This window comes from Eleutherodactylus coqui, chromosome 12 (genome assembly GCF_035609145.1).
Source record: "Eleutherodactylus coqui strain aEleCoq1 chromosome 12, aEleCoq1.hap1, whole genome shotgun sequence".
Classification (NCBI taxonomy): domain Eukaryota; kingdom Metazoa; phylum Chordata; class Amphibia; order Anura; family Eleutherodactylidae; genus Eleutherodactylus; species Eleutherodactylus coqui.
Window position 1 is genome coordinate 35,646,098 of NC_089848.1, and position 19,809 is coordinate 35,665,906.

The 19,809-nt window shown below is 44.9% G+C and overlaps 1 protein-coding gene across 3 annotated transcripts in view; it reads right to left on the reverse strand.

The window, feature by feature from the left end:
• LOC136586879 (solute carrier family 12 member 7-like) overlaps positions 1 to 19,809 on the reverse strand; it is a 203,860-nt gene that overhangs the window by 88,225 nt on the left and 95,826 nt on the right. For all 3 annotated transcript variants that reach the window (XM_066585148.1, XM_066585150.1, XM_066585149.1), the window contains exons 3-5: positions 16,290 to 16,412; positions 14,047 to 14,193; positions 7,441 to 7,495 (exon numbers count right to left, since the gene is read on the reverse strand). In XM_066585148.1, the coding sequence (XP_066441245.1) occupies positions 7,441 to 7,495; positions 14,047 to 14,193; positions 16,290 to 16,412 (325 nt within the window). The remainder of the gene's footprint in view (positions 1 to 7,440; positions 7,496 to 14,046; positions 14,194 to 16,289; positions 16,413 to 19,809) is intronic.

Below are 19,809 nucleotides of genomic sequence, written 5' to 3' on the forward strand. Positions count from 1 at the left end.
ACAGGGTCAGTTGCCTGAAACCGGTGTGAGTCCCGTGTGACCCTGGTGATACCCGTGTGCGTCCCCTTTGGTCATGATCATGTGGGTTCCGTGCTTTGCTTGCCCACACGATCGTAACAGACAAACTTCTATAGCTCCTGGATCTCAAATTCTGCATCTCTGACAGCGCTTCTTACCAGAATCATCTATGATGACCCTCTGGCTGCAGCCGGCAGGATCCAGTGAGATGGGCCTCTGAGGAAGCCTTTGTCAGGTTAAAACAGACTCTGGTGGGCACATCAGTCTGGGGGGCTGCTGAACTAGAGCAAGCCCTTTGTGCTAACTGTTGACTCAGGAGAAGGATATATCACCTCTGTGTTAACTCAGGAACACGTGGGAAGCAGACTGCTGGCATACTACTCTTGCAGATTAGATCCAGTGGCCGAGCGTTCCCAGCCTGTGTACAAGCGGTAGTCAGACCTTCTGCCACTATAGTGCTGTCCCCCCACACACTGAGTACCGTACGCAGTTAGTTATACTCATATCTTAGTCCTCCTAGACATCCCCCTGCAGGGCACTACTGCTCTCAGCCACACCTGACAACCTAGGGATGTGCTACGCTCCATCCATCCACCTTACTGCCTATTTCTTCAGACGGTCCTCCACACAACTGTCTAGGAGAGATGGCACATAAGGTGTTACTCAGACCAGATCTGCAGGAGGCATCTCTTGTAGATGCTGAATACACTCTTTGTAGATGGGCTGTACATCTCCGTTAAAAAAAAAAAAAAAAAAAAAAGCTATCTTACCTAAATCGTTCTTCAGATGTGCAGCAGTTTTGAGCCATGGCCTGTGTCATGTCTCAACAGGGGGGATGGTAGCACTCATATGGACAGTGTTCACAGCCTAGGGGTTTACCATCTACTCTAAAAAAAATTTTTTTTGTCTTGTATTATTTGTGCTAAACAATGCAGAAGGGAGTATAAGACCAGGAGGGGGTGCCGTCCTACACATGGGGGATGCTGGGAGAGCTCTGAGTGTAACTTCTATAGAAGGAGTGACGAGCGCCATACTGGTAGATCTGCTCCCTGACCTACTGACTGCAATCCCTGCTAGCCGTCATAAACCAGCCCTGCAGTCACACCGTTTCTGCCGTCACACGGCTAAATGTCTGACCATTTGTCTATGTGTATAGCATCCCTCACTCTTCACTTCGCCATACCGTGCACATCTCCACCCCGCCATACAGTGCACATCTCCAGCCCCTTTACCCTCTGTATCACCCCATTACCTGTAGTATGTAAGCTCGTTGGAGCAGGACCCTCACCCCTATTGTTCGCATCGCCTGATTACTATGTAACCGTGGTTCTGTAATGTTTGTACTTTTGTCTTTCTGTATTCCCCTGTCTATGTAAGCGCTGCGGGATATGTTGGCGCTATACACAAAGATTATTATAGATGTGTGTCAGATGAGGGACTTGTTGGCATTGCACACAAAGGGGTAAGGCGTGGCTAGATGCTTGCCTGGCTTGATAGTACTCCTAGTCAGGCCACGTCCCTGGTGGCCATCTTAGTGCTAGTCATGGCCTGCGCCCATTTTAGTACCTGCTGTAATACCTTTGGCCGCCGCCCAGACGCCATCTTGGCTCCTTACATCCCATAGCTGTACCTTCTACCTGGCATCCCAATGCTTGCACTTGTAGTACACAACACCAGTGATTAGTGCCTTCTCTGAACTGCATAGGAATAGTCAGCAGCCTCCATCACTGTCCTCTGTGTGTTGATGATATGTTGTCTATCTTATTAAGTGTGTGCTATAAGATGGGGTCAGCTCACAAATGGTTAAATCGTCTGTTACATGGGAGTGCTTCTTTCACCCTCGCCCCCACCTTTCAGCTTTAGAGTTCAGTGAGGGAGGGAGGGGGGAGTGTGACTGACTCTAGCCATGCTCTGCTTGCTTGATATGAATAGACCTGTAATGAAGATGATCAGGAATGAAGTTTAGTATAAACCTGTGTGAACAGGGAACGTCCATTCTTGCTGTTATTTGTGTACATGTCAGTTCTGTGATTGGTTTGCAGTGATTTTGATTGTTAAATGGTGTTTTCAATGTGATAATGTCATGTAAGATATAATAATAATGAAGTTGTTGATAATGTGAGAGCTGAGTGTCCCTATTAAGGGAAGGATAGCACAAGGATGCTGCAGTTAGCTGAAGGAGCCCAGCCACAGCTAAAGCTCTGTTTATCTTACTCCATCACCTCTCCTTGATAAGAGAAATTCCTGAGGGGGGTTGTTAAGGTTGGAGGATCAAGCGACTGCAGATGATTGGAGTAGTAGTAGTTGTGTGAATCTTAATGTTATGCAGTAAATATTGTGTATAGAGAATGTTAATAATTATATGAGATAGAAAGACTTGACCCCACGATAGATAAAAGTTAATGACAAGTCCTCACACTGTGATGAACTAAAATGTGTGATTAAGCTTCTTAACTCTACCTACCCCCCACAGATAAGTGATCCATGTTATACATTGAGTTTGCTGTTTCCACCTGTGAGCGGGGACCAAATGCCTGCTGTTGCCTCTGATCCTGGGGTTATACTTGCTTCGCGCTACCTGGTAATGGGACTGAGGCAGACTATGGGAGACTGCCTGAGGGATGCTGTGCGGAGAGGAGAACCGTAAGGGCACGCTGTCTCTGGGATATGGCCTGAGCTACAGAGGGCACGCACAGACGTGTGGGGGTTGTGTGGTGACCGGGCCTAGAACAGGTGCCAGGTACAGCCCCTAACGGGATTGTGCTTGGTACAACTGATAATGCCTATATACCTCATGACCTCCGAGGGCAACAGCAAGGGCCGTGTCTGGAGAACTAGGAACACCTCTCCCAAAGGTTCCTCTGACCCATCGGGGTCCCAAGGGGGGTACCGGACGAGTATGGGACGAGAAATCGGATGGCTGCAGGGGGTTTGAGTCTCTTCTTGCATGGTGGGTAACAGTGAATAAAAATGTAGACTGGATTATATATATATTATAACCAACAGAGATTTGTTAATTATACAAGAGATGCAATCAAGGGCCTAGCGGAACAACTAGGACACACCTTACACTCATTGCATGGCAAAATAGAATGGCTCTTGATATGTTACTAGCAGAAAAAGGAGGAGTTTGTAAAATGATTGGAGGATATTGTTGTACTTTCATTCCTAATAACACGGCACCTGATGGTAGTGTTACTCGAGCATTGGAAGGGTTAAATGCATAATAAAATGAACTAGCTGATAACTCTGGCATAGACGATCTATTCACAGACTGGTTGGAAAACTTGTTCGGACACTGGTCACAAGTCATATACTCCACATTAGTCTCTATGTCAGTATTTGCCTCCATTCTAATACTCTGTGGTTGTTGTTGTATTCCATGTATTCGAGGACTATTACAAAACCTTATTAACACTTCCATCACCAAAACTATGTTCCAAAATATACAAGATGACGAAGAACAGGATGATTTACTGGGTCAGGTGACCACCTTTTATGACAAGTGATGGTTAAAAGTTCTATGAAGAAAGCACCATTTTTCTTTGATGATTTTGAAGTGTGACATTTTGATTCCAGTGCGTTCTGATTGTACCGGAGGATCGCTCTAAATCACTGATGGACATTTCGATAAGTAAGATTTTATATCATGATGGACAATCATTTATATATGAAGAAAGGAGCATCAATCTCATAATAAATAAAGGCCAAGCTTCTCTTGGAGGCGGGCCTAATTGTGGGTACAATTGGTGGAATGACTTTATATATATAGATATCAATGTAATACTTTTATATGAAATAATTATATACTTAGTCTTGAAGTGTGAACCCAGGCGTCCTGGTAATAAAGCTTCGGGCCGTAGCCAGGGGGTCTGTGGTAGAGTCATTATATATGTGTATTTACTATTATACTGTGTTGATGTATTGATCTAAAGTGGGGAATGTTAAGAAAATTGTAGATCAATGTATCAGTTAATTATTCTATATTGCATTGTAGAGCATGATACTGGTATGAGTAGTGAAAGAGTTAAATATATCCCTTCTTTAGGCCTCCATGTCTTCTCAGGAAAGATGATAGTCTACTAGACCCCCCATGTATGCATATCTATAGACAGGAAGCTACACACCACAGGGGATAGGTCTGGAAAGTATTACATGCATTCCTTTCTCCTGAGTTCATAGTGGTCTCATTGTATGTAATAGATACACCCTAGAAGGTGTAACCTATGTTAAGCATTTTTTATCTTAACCTATCATATATTCTATCCATTTTTGGAGGTATAATCTTTACTGTGATGTCATTTAGACTATATATGCTTTGTCCACTTCAGAATAAAGCAGAAATTATTTGATACCACATAAGTGGTTTGATTTGAATTTCTCCTGAGCTCAGATTACTACACGGAATCTGATAGTCTTCTTCTTGAAAACAAATTCTCTCTACAGCGCCATTCACTTCAATGGGACTGCTGGAGCTTGCCGAGCGCTAGCGCTATCTCTGGGGGTCTGACTGATCGGAGTTGTGTGGGGCTTGTCTTCTGCAGCATGATGAATTGATCAAAAGGCCGCCATTTTTGGGATACTGTGCGTAAATTAAGTGGAAGCTTACTCATTTACACAGTTGCGCAGACCGACTGTTTATTGGACAAGTGAAGCCTTACAAAGCATTATGGTTTTGTACTGAAATCTTCATCCTCAGGTATAAAGTGCGCACAGTCTTATTCTGAGGGCACCATACTAAAACCATAATATGGAGGTACAGACCATATCAGTCACAGTCTGCCCCGCTGCCATAGTGGCGCTCTCTGGGCGAGGCTTCAGCTTTGTTTGCATCACATTTAGTGGTTAGATTTAAAACAAGGCTTAAACTTGGATTTTAGTTCCAAAGCTTAGTTACATCCAAAATGCAGCATTGGTCTGTTCAACTACACAAAAGGAGTGAAGGTCCACCCCGTCCTCGAGCGGCGCTCCAAAGAAAGCCTTTTCTTCTTTTCAATTCACACCAGCTGAGGGGTCCGCGGAAGGCGGCAGCAAGAGGGAGTCTTCCGATAATCACTATTACACAAATTGAATGGCGTTATGGCCAGTTCAGCGCAACCAGTCAGGTGAGCATCCCGCCATACACACCCTCATCTATTTTTAATACTTCTCCACTCAGATTATGCCCCTTTTTATTTTTTTCCTATTCGATGTCTAGGTTCCATTTGGAATAGTGTTTTGGTTTATTTTTTTGCTTACCCAGTCACTGTGCAGTATAATGTGATTGTTCCCAGCAAGAGAAACCAAGTCATCTTGTAGATATGAGACCTTTTAATGGCTAACAAAAATACGTGATGTTATAGCGAGCCCTCCAACCTATAGACCCGAAGATGATGTCATCATGTGTGTGTGTATATATATATATATATATATATATATATATATATATACATACACACACACACACATACATATATACATATACACACACATACATACATACATACACACACACACACACACACACACACACACACTAATGAATGGAGTTTAAAAATGTGGTTGATTGAGGCAAATACTGAAAAATTGCAGTTTTACCAATATCTGAAACCTCTCATAAAAACACAGACAAAATTTGGCATTACCGCACTTGTGACATCCTGATCTAATGAGGGATCATTTTATTTAGCCAGCATGGTGAATGCCGTAAAAAAAAGCCCAAAAAACAGAATTGCTGGCCTTGCCGTCTTCTGAGAGCCATGACCTTTTCTTATTACTCCGTCAATGGAGCTGTGTGAGGGCCTGCTTCCTTGCAGAATGAGCTGATTTTCATTATTACCATGTTTGGGTAAAGACTTTTTGATCATTTTTATTGGGTTTTTGAGAAGACAAAATAAACAAAACCAGCAATTCTTTCTTTATTTATTTTTTATGGCGTTCACCATGCTGCCTAAATAAAATGATCCCCAATTAGTTCAAGTTGTTACAAATTCGGTGATGCCAAATTTTGTAGCTGTTTTTATGGGAGGTTTCAGATGATAAACGACATTTTATTGGTAAAACGGCAATTTTCGAATATTTGCTTCAATTAACTTTACCTTTAAACACCATTTATTAGTCACATAAAGGGCCTTGAAGATGCGATCAGTTGATTGCTTACATAATACACTGCACTATTTATGTAGATCAGTGTATTAGGTCTGTCATTGTTTTACACTAAGGCCTCTTTCACACGGGCTACAAAATTGCTAAATTTTGTAGCAATGCGACATCGCTACAAAACGCATGTATGTGAAGCTCATGGTGTCCAATAGGCATCTCTCATGTGAAAGAACTCATTGGAAACCATGAGCTTCACATACATGCGTTTTGCAGCGATCTTGCGATTTTGTAGCCCATGTGAAAGGCCTAACTGATAAGCCTAGACCCAATTAGGCCTCCATTTTCAATCGCAACCATCAACGCCTACGATTGCAAGGCGGGAGTGCTGATGCGTTGAGTGGGGGAGACCCATTTCTCCCTAAATCTCTTAATTACTGCAGTATCTAAGGGGTTAAATAGCCAGGATCAGAACTAGCTCTGATCCCAGCCACTGCAGCTGGGCTCCCATGGTGAACACACAGTTTCTGCATCTGGGTCTGTGTGAACACCATCATGTACCGTTGGGATGTGGGAATTGGACCCTTTCTCTGAAGTCCATGTATGTGATACAGAGTTAAGTGATTCCGAAAAAATATTATATCATTTTGTTGATTTTCATGTCGTCTGCTGCCCACTGGACTCGGCTCGAAATTGATAGCATATTGGGGCAGATTTACCGATGCTCTCTAATAGTTATGGCCCTTTTACACGGGACGATTACCTTCTAGATCCCTGCGCCCCCACAGGAATTTGAACGATCGCATGCAGCGACTGTCTCCTTACTGTGAATGGAGGCAGGTAGGGGGGGGGGGGGGGGGAGAAGGCTCCCCGGTCCGCTCCGCCTCCATGTCGCCATGGCTGTGTGTGATGCCAGCGATACTCCTGTATAAGAGCAGCCAGCATTACTGGGACTAGTATCGGACATTGTTTGCCAGACAGCTCATCCCTTGGGAAAGGACCATTAGTGCAAAGGTAGACTAGACGGACTTAAAAGGCTCAAGATTTATTAAAAGGACTCTGCTGCATGATAAATCTGCTGAATCTTTAGATTGTCTAACGTTATACCACCTATTAGTTGGCTTCGTTTGTGCCAAAAATTGTGCCAAATTTTGGCACAATTTTCGGTGCACAATGCCACATTTAGGCCATACCGGTTTTCCAAGCTTATCCAAAAGTGCCTAAAAACATACAATCAATGTGGTGTCAGCTATGGAAGGCAGTGTTCTAGCACAATTTGCACCAGAAAACTGGTGTATTTCCAATATGTCTGAACGATATTTTAAAGAAAACAACATATGTTACCTGGAACAACTCCATTTGTTGCAATTGCACTCATAGATATGGCAGTTAACATGGTCTGCGGAAAAAGTGAAAAAAAATTACAGTAAATTTATGATATACAAGTATATTAATAGCCGTTGTGGAAAGCACTACATAAAAGAATGCCCCCTCTCCAGTATTTAAAAGGGCCGCTGAGGATCAGAGAAAAATCTTGCTCTTATTCCAGATACAGCACAACTCTCTGGCATTGCTGATGAACTGCAATACCAGGAACAGCCCAAGGGCAGAAGGGGCACTGTTTTTGGAAAGAAAAGCAGACTTTTCTTTTACCCCTAAACAACCAACTTACCTAATGGGTTCTAAGTTAAATGGGTTGTATGAGGATCACGGGTTACTCCCTATCCACAGTGACATCAGAATGATTTGAGTGCTGGCCTAGCATGCAAGGTCCACGTTCCAATCATTCCAATGGGGCAGACGGAAATAGCCAAGTGCTTGTCAACCCACTATCTTCACAGTCCCACTGAAAGTGAATGGAGCATCAGTGCACATGCACGACCAGCTCTTCATTCAGTCTACTTGTCCTTGGGGGGGGGGGGGGGGGAATAAACCCTCAATGAGGAGCATGCATGGGGGACACAAGACCCCAGTTCTTGGGATCAGTGGGGGTGATTAGCAAGTTCTCTCCTATTCTAGGACTTGTGTCCCCCATCCTCCTCATTGAGGGTCTACTGCAGCTCCCCACTCACCCAACCCTGCAGTGACGAAGAGACTGATTAAAACACTGGTCTTGTAAGTGTGCCGATGTTCCGTTCACTTTCAATGGGACTGTGAAGATAGCCAAGTGGCAAGCGCTTGACTATTTTCATCAGCCCCATTGACATTACTGTAGCAGTAAGCTTGCATGCTCAGCCAGTGCTCTACTCATTTGGACATCACTGTGGATGGGGAATAACAACCACTTTAAAGTGCAACTAGAATGAATGGATTGACTGAATGGATGCGGCCGCGTTGCTAATTTATGTATTAACCTCTTAAAAGGGACACTAAACCTTTATTAAGATGTGGTTTACGTAGCAGAACATGTAACGCCCTCTGCCCTTACATTACTGTATTAGGCCGAACAGCTCTTACCTTAAGGCCTCTTTCACACGGGCGACAGCAATATCACAGCTGTGTTCTGTGTGATAGCGCGATTTTGTGTTGCTACAAGGTTCTGCAACTTTGTAGCGCACTTTTCCTGAAATTTTCGGACGATGGGGAAGGGGGGGTGAGTTTGAAATATAAGCCCTACCCTGAAAATAAGCACTGGCTACAGAAAACAAAAATACATCAGCTAACAGGCGCTGTCCGCTCCATCTCACTTCTCCCGAAGCCCCGACACTTGTCTGTAGTCTTCAGCCAGCGATTCCTGGTGGAAGGGTTCAAAAAACAGTGCCTCTAGGAAGTGCTGGCTTTGATTGGTTCTCGAGCGCCGCAGCACAGCCAATCATTGCAGCGCTCGATGAACCAATCATAGCCACTGCATTGAATGGCTGTGGTGAGTTCATCAAGTGCTGCAGTGATTGGTTCTCGAGCACTGCTGCCCAGCCAATCAGAGCCAGTGCTTCCTGGAGGCAGGATTTTTGAACCCCTCCACCAGATAGTGCCGACTGAAAACTACAAACAAGTGCCAGAGCTTCCGGAGAAGTGCGGTGGAGCGGACAGTGCCTGTTAGGTGATTTTTTTTTAATGCAGTTAGGGCTTATTTTAGGAACAAACAGTAGGACTTCCTACTGTAAAAGTTGTATCGCACCACACAAAAACAGCGTTTTCTTGTGATGCAACAGAAAGCAAGGCTCAACAGGAAAACATAGGCTACAGAACATTGCAAATCGCGTCTGTAGAGAGCATGCCGCGATTTTGTATTCTCGCAATGTAGTAGCCGACAAAACATCGCTAATGTGATAGAACCGATGGAAAAGCATGCATGCGATCTGTAGCACTGTCGCATTGTGAGAAAAATTGCACGATTTTGGCGCTCGTGTGAAAACAGCCTTAAGGGCCTGTTAGACAAGGTGATCTCTTCCATCATCTTCTATACTAGGACTGTAACAAGGGGCCACTCTAATAACTATGTATATTATATCAGGGGACAATACAGAAATCTCCCATCATCTATTATACCTCGGACTGTAACAAGAGGGCGCTCTAATAACTATGTATATTATATCAGGGGACAATACAGAAATCTCCCATCATCTATTATACCCAGGACTGTAACAAGGGGCCACTCTAATAACTATGTATATTATATCAGGGGACAATACAGAAATCTCCCATCATCTATTATACCTCGGACTGTAACAAGGGGGCGCTCTAATAACTATGTATAGATATATCAGGGGTCAGTACAGAGATCTTACCCATCTATTATACTCAGGACTGTAACAAGGGGGCGCTCTATTAACTATGTATAGATATATCAGTGGTCAGTACAGAGATCTCTCCCATCATCTATTATACTCAGGACTATAACAAGGGGGCGCTCTATTAACTATGTATAGATATATCAGGGGTCAGTACAGAGATCTCCCATCATCTATTATACCCAAGACTGTAACAAGGGGGCGCTCTAATAACTATGTATATTATATCAGGGGTCAATACAGAAATCTCCCATCATCTATTATACCTCGGACTGTAACAAGGGGGCGCTCTAATAACTATGTATAGATATATCAGGGGGCAATGCAGAGATCTCTCCCATCATCTATTGATACCCCGGACTGTAACAAGGGGGCGGTCTAATAACTATGTATAGATACATCAGGGGACAATACAGAGATCTCTTTCATCATATATTGATACCCCGGACTGCAACAAGGGGGCGCTGCAGTAAGTATTCAGTGTCTCTATGTTTTGAAGAGAGACAGACCCATTTTGCTGTCTCTCCTCTCCCTAGTGAGTGGGGAGCCCCGCATTCCTTACATGCTATACTTCCTAGTGGAGCAACCACTGTTCCTCGGTGGGGACGGCGAGGGACAGTGGAACACAACCGGCTCAGGAAGTCAGAAAGGATTCTTCTGCATCCAGAACCTGGGCCCAATCGATGAAAGGGGTGGGAACCCTGGCAAATACATCAGCAAACCCCTACCCCAGGGCCAGCTGGGCTGGGATGAGTGAAGGACCAGAAAAGTCCACCCAGGAATATAGCGACAGCATGTATGAGTACAAGAGAGAGTATGAAAACTGTTGTGGCAGATTGAAGACACTGAGGGCAAGGCTACAGTCTGCAAAGGCTGCGGCTGACACAGTGTCTAAATGAAAGAGACTGGAATATGCTGCTGAAATCAAAACATTTGACAACTAAGAAGGACACCATGCTGCAGACAGGAGGCCCCTTTGCAGAGCGTTTGGGAAATTAAGTGTGCTTTGACGGCTGCTGCAATATCTCCAGCGGGAAGCTGCGAGGGACCTCCTGGTCAGACAATGATCTCCTGGGCACTCTCCCTATGCCTCAGGAATTTTTAAAACTGTTGGGCATCTATTTCGGTCAGGGTGATTACCCCTTAAAAAAATTGGGAAGGCAGATTAAAGTAAGCCACTCAAAAAGTAGATCAGTGGAAGGGATGGTCATTTTACCTGAGGGTGAAAGGGTGAGTCTTGCTCCCTTTGCAAAAATATCTGGGCAATGTTTGTGTCTTGCCGAAGCCTTTTTGGACACAGGTCTAGAGTCTGTTTTTCCAATTATTATGGGGGAACAGGTGAAACCTAATCAAGCGTGAGGTTACACACCGCATAAGGAGACTAGGAGGATTAGGTATGGTTAATCATGTGATATTACTGGTGTATACCTTTCTTAAAACTAATATAGTAAACATCTGGAATCCAGGAAGGGCTCCTTTGTGAGTAGTCTCTTCCAAGGCATGATTTCGGCCCTTCTAACAATAATAATCTTTATTTGTATAGCGCCAACTTATTCCGCAGCGCTTATAACAGGAATGGGAAACAGGACGTGTGCAAGACGTTCATACAACTCATGGACATCTCCCAGCTTATGTTGCACCAGTTCTGAAGCTTATTAGTCGGTGGGCTTTTGAGGCTGTGGCGTTCAGGACCCTTTTGAGGAGATTTCTTGACAGAAGGGTTCTGGCCTCTCACTACCAGAAACACCATTAGCCCTCAGGGACTGCCCAAGCCAGGACCTGGAGGTGGGGTGGGGTTAGTGTTTTTTAATTCAGCAAGGGTCCCGTTGAAATTCTAGGATTTGGCTTGGTGCTCCTTCCATGGTAATTTAAATGGGGGGGATAATCTGAAGTACAAGAACTCAGAGGAAAGAAATTGCCCCCAAGAGGAGTGTGGCTTCGTGGTGGAGAGCATGGAGCATTTCCTGCTTCACTGTCCCTTTAATACAGAGGTTTATAGAAGCGTAGGGGTTTCCATGGGTGGTGGGTATGTTTCGATTGAGAATATTTTATTGTATTATTTATTAACATTTGTAATTTGCATACTGTGTGTATAAAACTAAAAGCTATGTATATGGTGAAAATGCCCGTGTATAATAGGATGGGCCAAGTATTTTGGGGTGTTTCTGGGTTATGTACTTATGTACAGCTTTCCTGGTTTTTGGCTTGGAGGTTTTGTCTGTTGGGTGATTAGGGTGGTGAAATCCCTGCCACCAGTTAGGGGTTTACAATAGGAGGAAGTGAGGAGAGGAGTGGGAAAGGATTTGGGGGGGGGGGGGGATAATAATAATTAGGTATGGGTGTGTATTGGGCTGGATAAATTCTGTATGTGTATGTATGTGCAAGGAGGATGTGGAAGTGCGATATGGTGGTTAGTTCTCTTGCACTGCCGTTAATCTCCTTTCTCTTTAAGGAGTAGGTGGGGTATAAAGGGGTTTTTATTAAAACAGGTCCAAAACTATAGACGGCCGGAACCCAAAGAGAAGTAAAAGATAAGGCCAAGAGTCAAGAACAAGATTTCAAAGAACGTTTTCTTTTGGCTTGGTTTTGTTTTATTGAGTTATTCCATTTATTCTTTGGTTGTTATTTTGTTACTTCTGTTATGCTACTTTGTTATGATATTTCTTATGGTTGGTTGTTATTATTTTAGTTTGGGCCTGTTAGCGAGTGATTTAGGGCTCATGCCCATGAGCGATACAGGATAGCAGGATACGCCCACGGATTTACACCGCGGAAGTACCGCGATTAAAAACAAAAACGTGCCTGCGAGTGATCGCGGATTTCCGCGGTCTCCATTAATGCTATATTAATGGAGACCTCCTGTGACGTAGATCCGCGGAAAATAGAACATGCTGTGATTTTTTTTCCCGCTGCAGGAATCCACAGTAGAATTCCACATATGAGCATTGGCAGGTAGAAAGCCATTAGGTTCACAGCCCTTCATTGACTGTCTCAGCCAATCAGCGGCGGCAAGCTCTGATTGGCTGAGACTGTCAATGAAGGGCTGTGATTGGGCATCGAGCCAGCGCCGACAACCAATCACAACACTCTATGGCTGGAGCTGGGGTTCTCAAACCTGGCCTATGGCAATAGACTTGTGAGTGCAGGGGAAGCCCGGATCAGCGGCAGAGACTAGCGGCCGCATCCCAGACTGCAGCGGCTAGGCGAGTATTGCTTCTTTTTTCTTTTCAGCATCCTTGGCTGCGTTTTCAGCTGTGCCAGTGCTGCTGAAACCGGGCGGAATTTGCAGTAAATGCACTAAATTCTTTTATTTTCTGATGGAGCTTGGTTTTTGCGTGACAAACTGTAGTTTTTATTGGTACCATTTTAGGGTGCATACAGCATTTTTAGCTCTTTTATTGCATTTTATAAACAATTTGCAGTATTTCTGTATCGCCTACAAGTTAGAATAAAATATGCGCGCTCATATAGGGTAAAAAAAAAATGTGTCAGAACTTACTTATCGCCTACAAGAGCGATCATAGGGAATGGCAAACCAGGACACCAGTATCTGCAAGCCGCCACCGCGCACGCGCGCACACGCGCACGCACACGCACACCACCTCACCTTCCCTCCCTGATTACATTGTGGAGGGCTGATGACATCATAGGGGGATCTACATAGACCGAGTCATGTAGGGAGTTAACAGCAGGGATCGCTTTCACAGCAAGCTCAGCTTCTAAGTCTACATCCTGGTGTGTTAAGCACCCCACAGTTAAGACTTAACCCCTTAACGCTACAGGACGTTAGTTCAAGGCACAAACTGGCTTCGTCACTAAAGGGTTAAGATATAGAAAGCCCTCCATTTATTTTGTTGGTCAGACCCATGACACATGGTTTCTACTTTTCATCCATCCAGCCAGTATACCTTTTTTTCAACGCTATAGAACAATGTAGCGGATGGGCTTTTGTACAGAGAGGCATTCCATCAAAATGTTGAATTCTGCATGGGGTCTTTTTTTATGCATGGTAGCCTAAGCCTATGGACAATACACAATAGCATACGTGAGTCTTCCATCAAATGTATACATTGGGAATAGCCGAAAGCTCCAAACACAGCTGTAAAACACTGCGGTGCTGAGCTTGGAGGTGAGCCGTGGAGTGATGGGGAGCCATCAGGGGTAAATGCCATTCAGTACAATAACCAGGGCAAGCCTTAAGCTACTCATTCCAACTTACACATAAACAGCACATGAGGACGATGCAGAACGACTCCAGTACTCCTGCCGATCCAACTATCCACGTCAATCGCAGAAAAAGAATGACACCGAGAATATTTTGTAAGCAAGGCAAGTAGACCCCGATGAAGGTTCCCATTCGCGTTTCCTTAAATAAGAATGAAAATAACCGTTAAATACCTGCAAGGGTTTATGTTCTATGTGTTGGAAGTACTCAGTCGCTAGAAAACTACCGAGTTTAAAGTGTTTTAAAAGCTTTTTTGGTAAATTTCTCACGTTGTTATCTGCATGAAACCAATTGTGAAATACTGAGGGTTTCACAGAAGCACTTGAGGCCTCTATGGGCTCGCACTTCTTGTTTTGTAGAGACTTCTCAATTTGTGGCATGTACAATAGAGGGCAGTGACGCACCCCAGAGCGCCGATTCACAGACAAGGTATGTATTTGGAGGAGAGTACACAAACCTTGCCTATAAAATGTAATTAGCATTCTTGCTCACTGCACTGTGATAGCAGGGGGTAGGTAGGCACCTTTATAAGAAATCGATTACACTGTTCCCATGCCCGTATGGGTGTAAAGGCCCTTTTACATGCAACGGTTCACTTAAACAGCCAAACGATTAACCGAATTGCTGACATTTTTGCATAAAACTATTCTCACCTAATCATCCTATTTATCCTCATTAGGTTAAGTAAATTCACTAGCCGCTGTTTGCTCGGGTGAGCGTGTGTTTATGCGAGGTTTATCTGGAGAATTCCCTTGTATTCTCCTGGCATGAGTAAACTGCATACTCATTGTGAATGCAAGCATACACAAGGAGTACATTGTTAAGAACTTATTTTGAACTGCCAGTCATGGTTTTTATGCAGGCTAAAAACCTGCAGCTAATGACAAGTGAGCGACTAGGGGCCAACTGCCTCTGTTTACACATAACGATTATCGCTCACTATCAGCCCTTTGAATGAATTTTGAGTGATAGTCGTTGCTTGTAAAAGGGCCTTTACATACAATACATTTTTAGGATTTGATTTAGTAATTTCTTGTATAAATGTTGTTTAAATGAGGAGCAAACTCATAAAAGGGAAATGTCCCATCATTCTATGTGAGCAGGAAGAGTCCTGGCAGCCTTAAAGAGCTTTTTGCATGAACTGTCTCTCATCTATGGTGCTCTCAAAACGTGTTGGGAAGCGAGACTGATTTCAGGAGACAGCTTGTACCTTTACAAAATCACTTCTAGAGCCACATCTTGGATAAGGTGTACTTTTGGAGTTCCACACTGTTAAAGGATATGTGTTAAAAACATGCAACCAATGTTAACAAATAGAATGTTGAGTCTCCCTTAGGCCGGGCTTATAGGAGCGTGTGGTGTCAGCGTATTACGCACGCAGGATTTGTGAGCGTAATAAGTTGTACCAATCTGCCATTGGCTCCCATGTTGCCGCTCACACATATTGTGTGAAATACACATGCAAGGAAAAAAAATCATGGCATGTCCTACCTTGGCACGTATACATGCATACACACCAAAAATGCATAGTGATTGGCGGCATGCTAAGAATTATGACTGTGTAAGCCTGGCCTAATAGTTGGAACGCGGGTGTGTGCGGTTGTGTGCAGCAGATGTGTGCATGTGCAGGGGTGTGGGTGTGGTTGTGTGTGTGTGTGTGTGTGCGCGCGCACACACATGGATGTTTGAATGTATTTGTGCACGTGTAGGCGCAGTTGTATGTGAGGTTGTGTGTGGATGTATGGGTAGGTGCGGATGTGTGTGCCTATGTGTGCGTTGGTTGGTGCGGATGTGCAGTTGTGTGCGCCGATGTGTGTGCCGATGGCTGAATGTGCGCAGATGTGCAGTTGTGTGCGTGGATGTGTCCTTTGGTAGGTGCGGATGTGCAGTTGTGTGCATGTATTGTGCATGTGTGGGTGCGGTGTGTGGATGTGTGTGCATATGTGTGTGCGGGTGTGTGTGTAGATTTGTGTGAACATGTATACGCGTGGGTAGGTGAGGATGTGTAGTTGTGCATAGATGTGTGTGTGGATGGGTGCGTGTGAGCGGATGCATGCGGGCGGTTGTGAGTGCGGATGTGTGTGGGTGTGTGATATATGAGGTGTCATTTCATCTGGAATGTGTACTGCAGTCTCCAACGCACTTGTGAATGGAGCCTAAAACAACTTAATCTCACAGTATATCATAATCTATCATTTTGCAGGTGTAATTGGTTTTAATGAATACAATTCTTGCACCTTCATTTCTTTTCTTTTGCGATCTTCATACTCTTCATGTTCTTTAACTCCTTGTGTCAAGTTTGTGTAATTTGCAAGCTTATTCAAGAGTGAGGACACCATCGGGTTACTGTCCATTTCTTCCTATAGAGTTTAAGAAGAACAATCATTAAATAATTATATTACTTTCAATTAATCTTAAATACCCAGAGAACAATCAAAAAAATACTAGGCAAAAATTACCAGCATTAGGCCCCTCTATATTCCCAATGGAGGTGCTAAACCACTAAAGATTGGAGTCCTTCAATAAATTACATAATTTGCATATAAACAGATTATAACTAGAGATGAGCGAACACGTTCGGCCCCGCCCCTTTTTCGCCCGAACACCGAACTTTGCGAACACTTCAGTGTTCGGGCGAAAAAGTTCGGGGGCCGCCGTGGCAGCACGGGGGGGTGCGGCGGGGAGTGGGGGGGGAGAGGGAGAGAGAGAGGGCTCCCCCCTGTTCCCCGCTACTGCCGCCCGCGCCGCCGCGCATCTCCCCGCCCCCCGGCGGCACCCGAACTTTTTCGCCCGAACACTGAAGTGTTCGCAAAGTTCGGTGTTCGGACGAAAAAGGGGCGGGGCCGAACGTGTTCGCTCATCTCTAATTATAACCAACATTTCAGATTTTCAAAGTACTAATCTTCATATTTTTACATGAATCTGCTGAGAGAATTCATAAAATCTTGTTCTGCACAGTGAAGCCCGTCGTATGGCGGGTCCTACAGCGAGAATAGGTGGGTTCACATAAGGTACCTTCACACTGGACGACTGTTGGGTGCTGCCCTTCCACCGACTATCACGCAGGAACGATAGTTGGTGAGAGAATGCAGACAGCTGCCAGTCTCAATTCACTGCAAACAGGCAGTTGTTCAAAGCTGAAGCACTACCTGTTTACACGGCCGATAGTTGCTTGTTTTTTTAGGTGAGCTGTCAAGTGAGCGATTGCTCTTCACTGTTAGAGGGGTGCTGCAGAGGTTAGCATAGATTACATTCCTTAAGGAAAACAAGCAGTGTTTAACTAAAATGGCAAAGTATAGGTACCATGCGTCTGGCGCAGGACTGGAACCTCGTGCTGTAGCCACTACTGGAGGTATAGGTACCATGCGTCTGGCGGAGGACTGGAACCTCGTGCTGTAGCCACTACTGGAGGGTAGCGTGGTCAAGGAGTAGCCGGGGTCTGGTACACAAGATGGCAGTGCAGTACAGTGGGTTCAGAAGAGTAGTCAGGAGGTAGCCAAGGTCTGGTAATACGGGAGGTTGGTCAAATGGTAGAGAGGCAGGAATGCAGGAGGAAGCTTGGATAAAGTTACAATAAAACATGCAAGGAAGAAGGAAACAGGACCAGGTTTACGTAGCAGACTAATTGGGGAAGGTACAAGAGACAGAGTGCACTAGACAGGGAAAACATGGAGCCAAAGACAGGGAACACAGGACTAGGACTGAGGGGAGCTATCCAGCATGCTGAAATAGCTCAATAGGTAGGGCTACTGCTCTGAGGAGGTTCGAATCCTGACACCAGGTTAGCCCATAGGTCAGCCTGTGGACATGATGTGCCCTGCACACACCATAGTTTCCAAGAGTTCTTGCACACAGGTGTGTGTGTGCACATGTCCATAAACATTATGATGCAGTAAGCGTTTCAAGCGTCAGCCTGTGCTAGTTATAGGATAGGGGCTTTCCAAGCTATGAGTTTATGTTGAATACCTCTAAATATCTGTTCATGCATTAAACAGAGTAAAAATGTAATAAAATACTCCTTTCCTGCAGAAACAGCTTTGAAACTACCACCAAAAACCAACTGAAAAGTACATGGCATAATATAAGGTGCAACTGTAAACAAGGCACTACAGACCCCCAAGTGCATATATCCCTCCTTGCAAGCTTCAGTTACTTATATCTCCTTTGTGAAGAGGGAGTTATATGCTTTATAAGGAAGGGCAAGACCCAGAAAGGCAGTCAACAGTCTTACTGAAATAGAGTGCCCAGCGGTCTTTGGATTGCGAGATAACATTAATGAAATAACAATGAAACTGGCTGATAAGGTACAGGAGTGGTAATAATGACTTAAACTGACCATCTCAGTGAAATTCTCAAACACTTACAACTCTAAAGGCCCATTTGGACACAATGATTATCGGTCAAAAGACTTTTGAGCGATAATCGTTGTGTCATTTACAGTGCCAGCGGAGGATGCAGAAGACAAGCGGGGTGTCCCCGCTTTACTTCTGCATACAGCTGTTCCCCCGCTCTGTGCGCCCGGCTGTTATACAGCTGAGCGCTCGGAGCAAAGGATGCAGAAGATAACCAGGGTGTCCCCGCTTCTCCTCTGCATCCAGCTGTTCCCCGCTCCGAGCGCCCGGTTGTTATACAGCCAAGCGCTCGAGTGGAGGATGCAGAAGACAAGCGGGATGTCCCCGCTTGTCTTCCGAATCCAGACGTTTTCTGCACAGAGCGCCGGCTGTTATACAGCCGAGCACTCGGAGCGGAGGATGCAGAAGACAAGTGGGGTGTCCCACTGTTATACAGCGGAGCGCTCCATGCCGGGTATGGAGAACAGAGTTGGACCGCTCTATTCTTCATACTCCGCTTTTGATCAGGGAGCGGGATACAGCTGAAACAATAGTATCAGCTGTATCCCGCTGTGAATTCCTGATAAGGCTCATAATCGTCCACATGCTGAAAGACTACGATGAGCTACGGGTTAACGAAGACTGCATGGTGTCTTTTGAGGGATAATCATTGTGTCTAAATGGGCCCTAAATTTGCACCAGATCTCCTCGAATATTATAGGTTTAAAATACCAAGAAAGGCAAAAAAAAAACCTCCATTCACAGTTGCAAAGGTGTGTGTGGGAGGGAACTCGCCCTAATACCACCCTAGACAACCCTGTTTGACAAACAGGGCAAACGCTCTGAGAATAGCGGCCCTGAAAGGACCCTCACCTATATATCTCCCGATTATAGTTCTGATCCAACAACGTGTTTGTGTCAGAGTATTCGGATGCCCTCAGGGGAGACAAAGCTTAAGGCCTCATGCCCACGTGTCGGATTCCGAGTGCACAATCTCGTAGTGGAATCAGACCCTGTGCCCTGGCATTGACCCCCACGTACCCGTTTGTTGTTTTCTCTCTCCGCTCTGCGATGTGCTGGCTGGTCCACCGCTGAACATGTGCAGTACAGAGAGTTACGTCGGCGATGACACAGATCCGCAGCAACTTGCAGCTGGACGGACAGCTTCCATTTACTGCAATGGAAGCCCTTCCGTGCGAGCCTTGTATTAGATTAGGACACGCTGTGATTTTCCTCTGCAAGTGGAAAATCGCAGTTGATTTCCACTCGGGGCGTGGAAAAGCGTTTTCCTTGCATGTTCTATGGGGAGTATTTCCTGCGGGATCCAGAAATGAATGCTTGCTCTGGATCCCGCAGTGCAAATATGGCCGTTGGCATTGGGCCTAAAGCAGATAAATGAAGCCTCATGTCCATGGCACGCACGGAT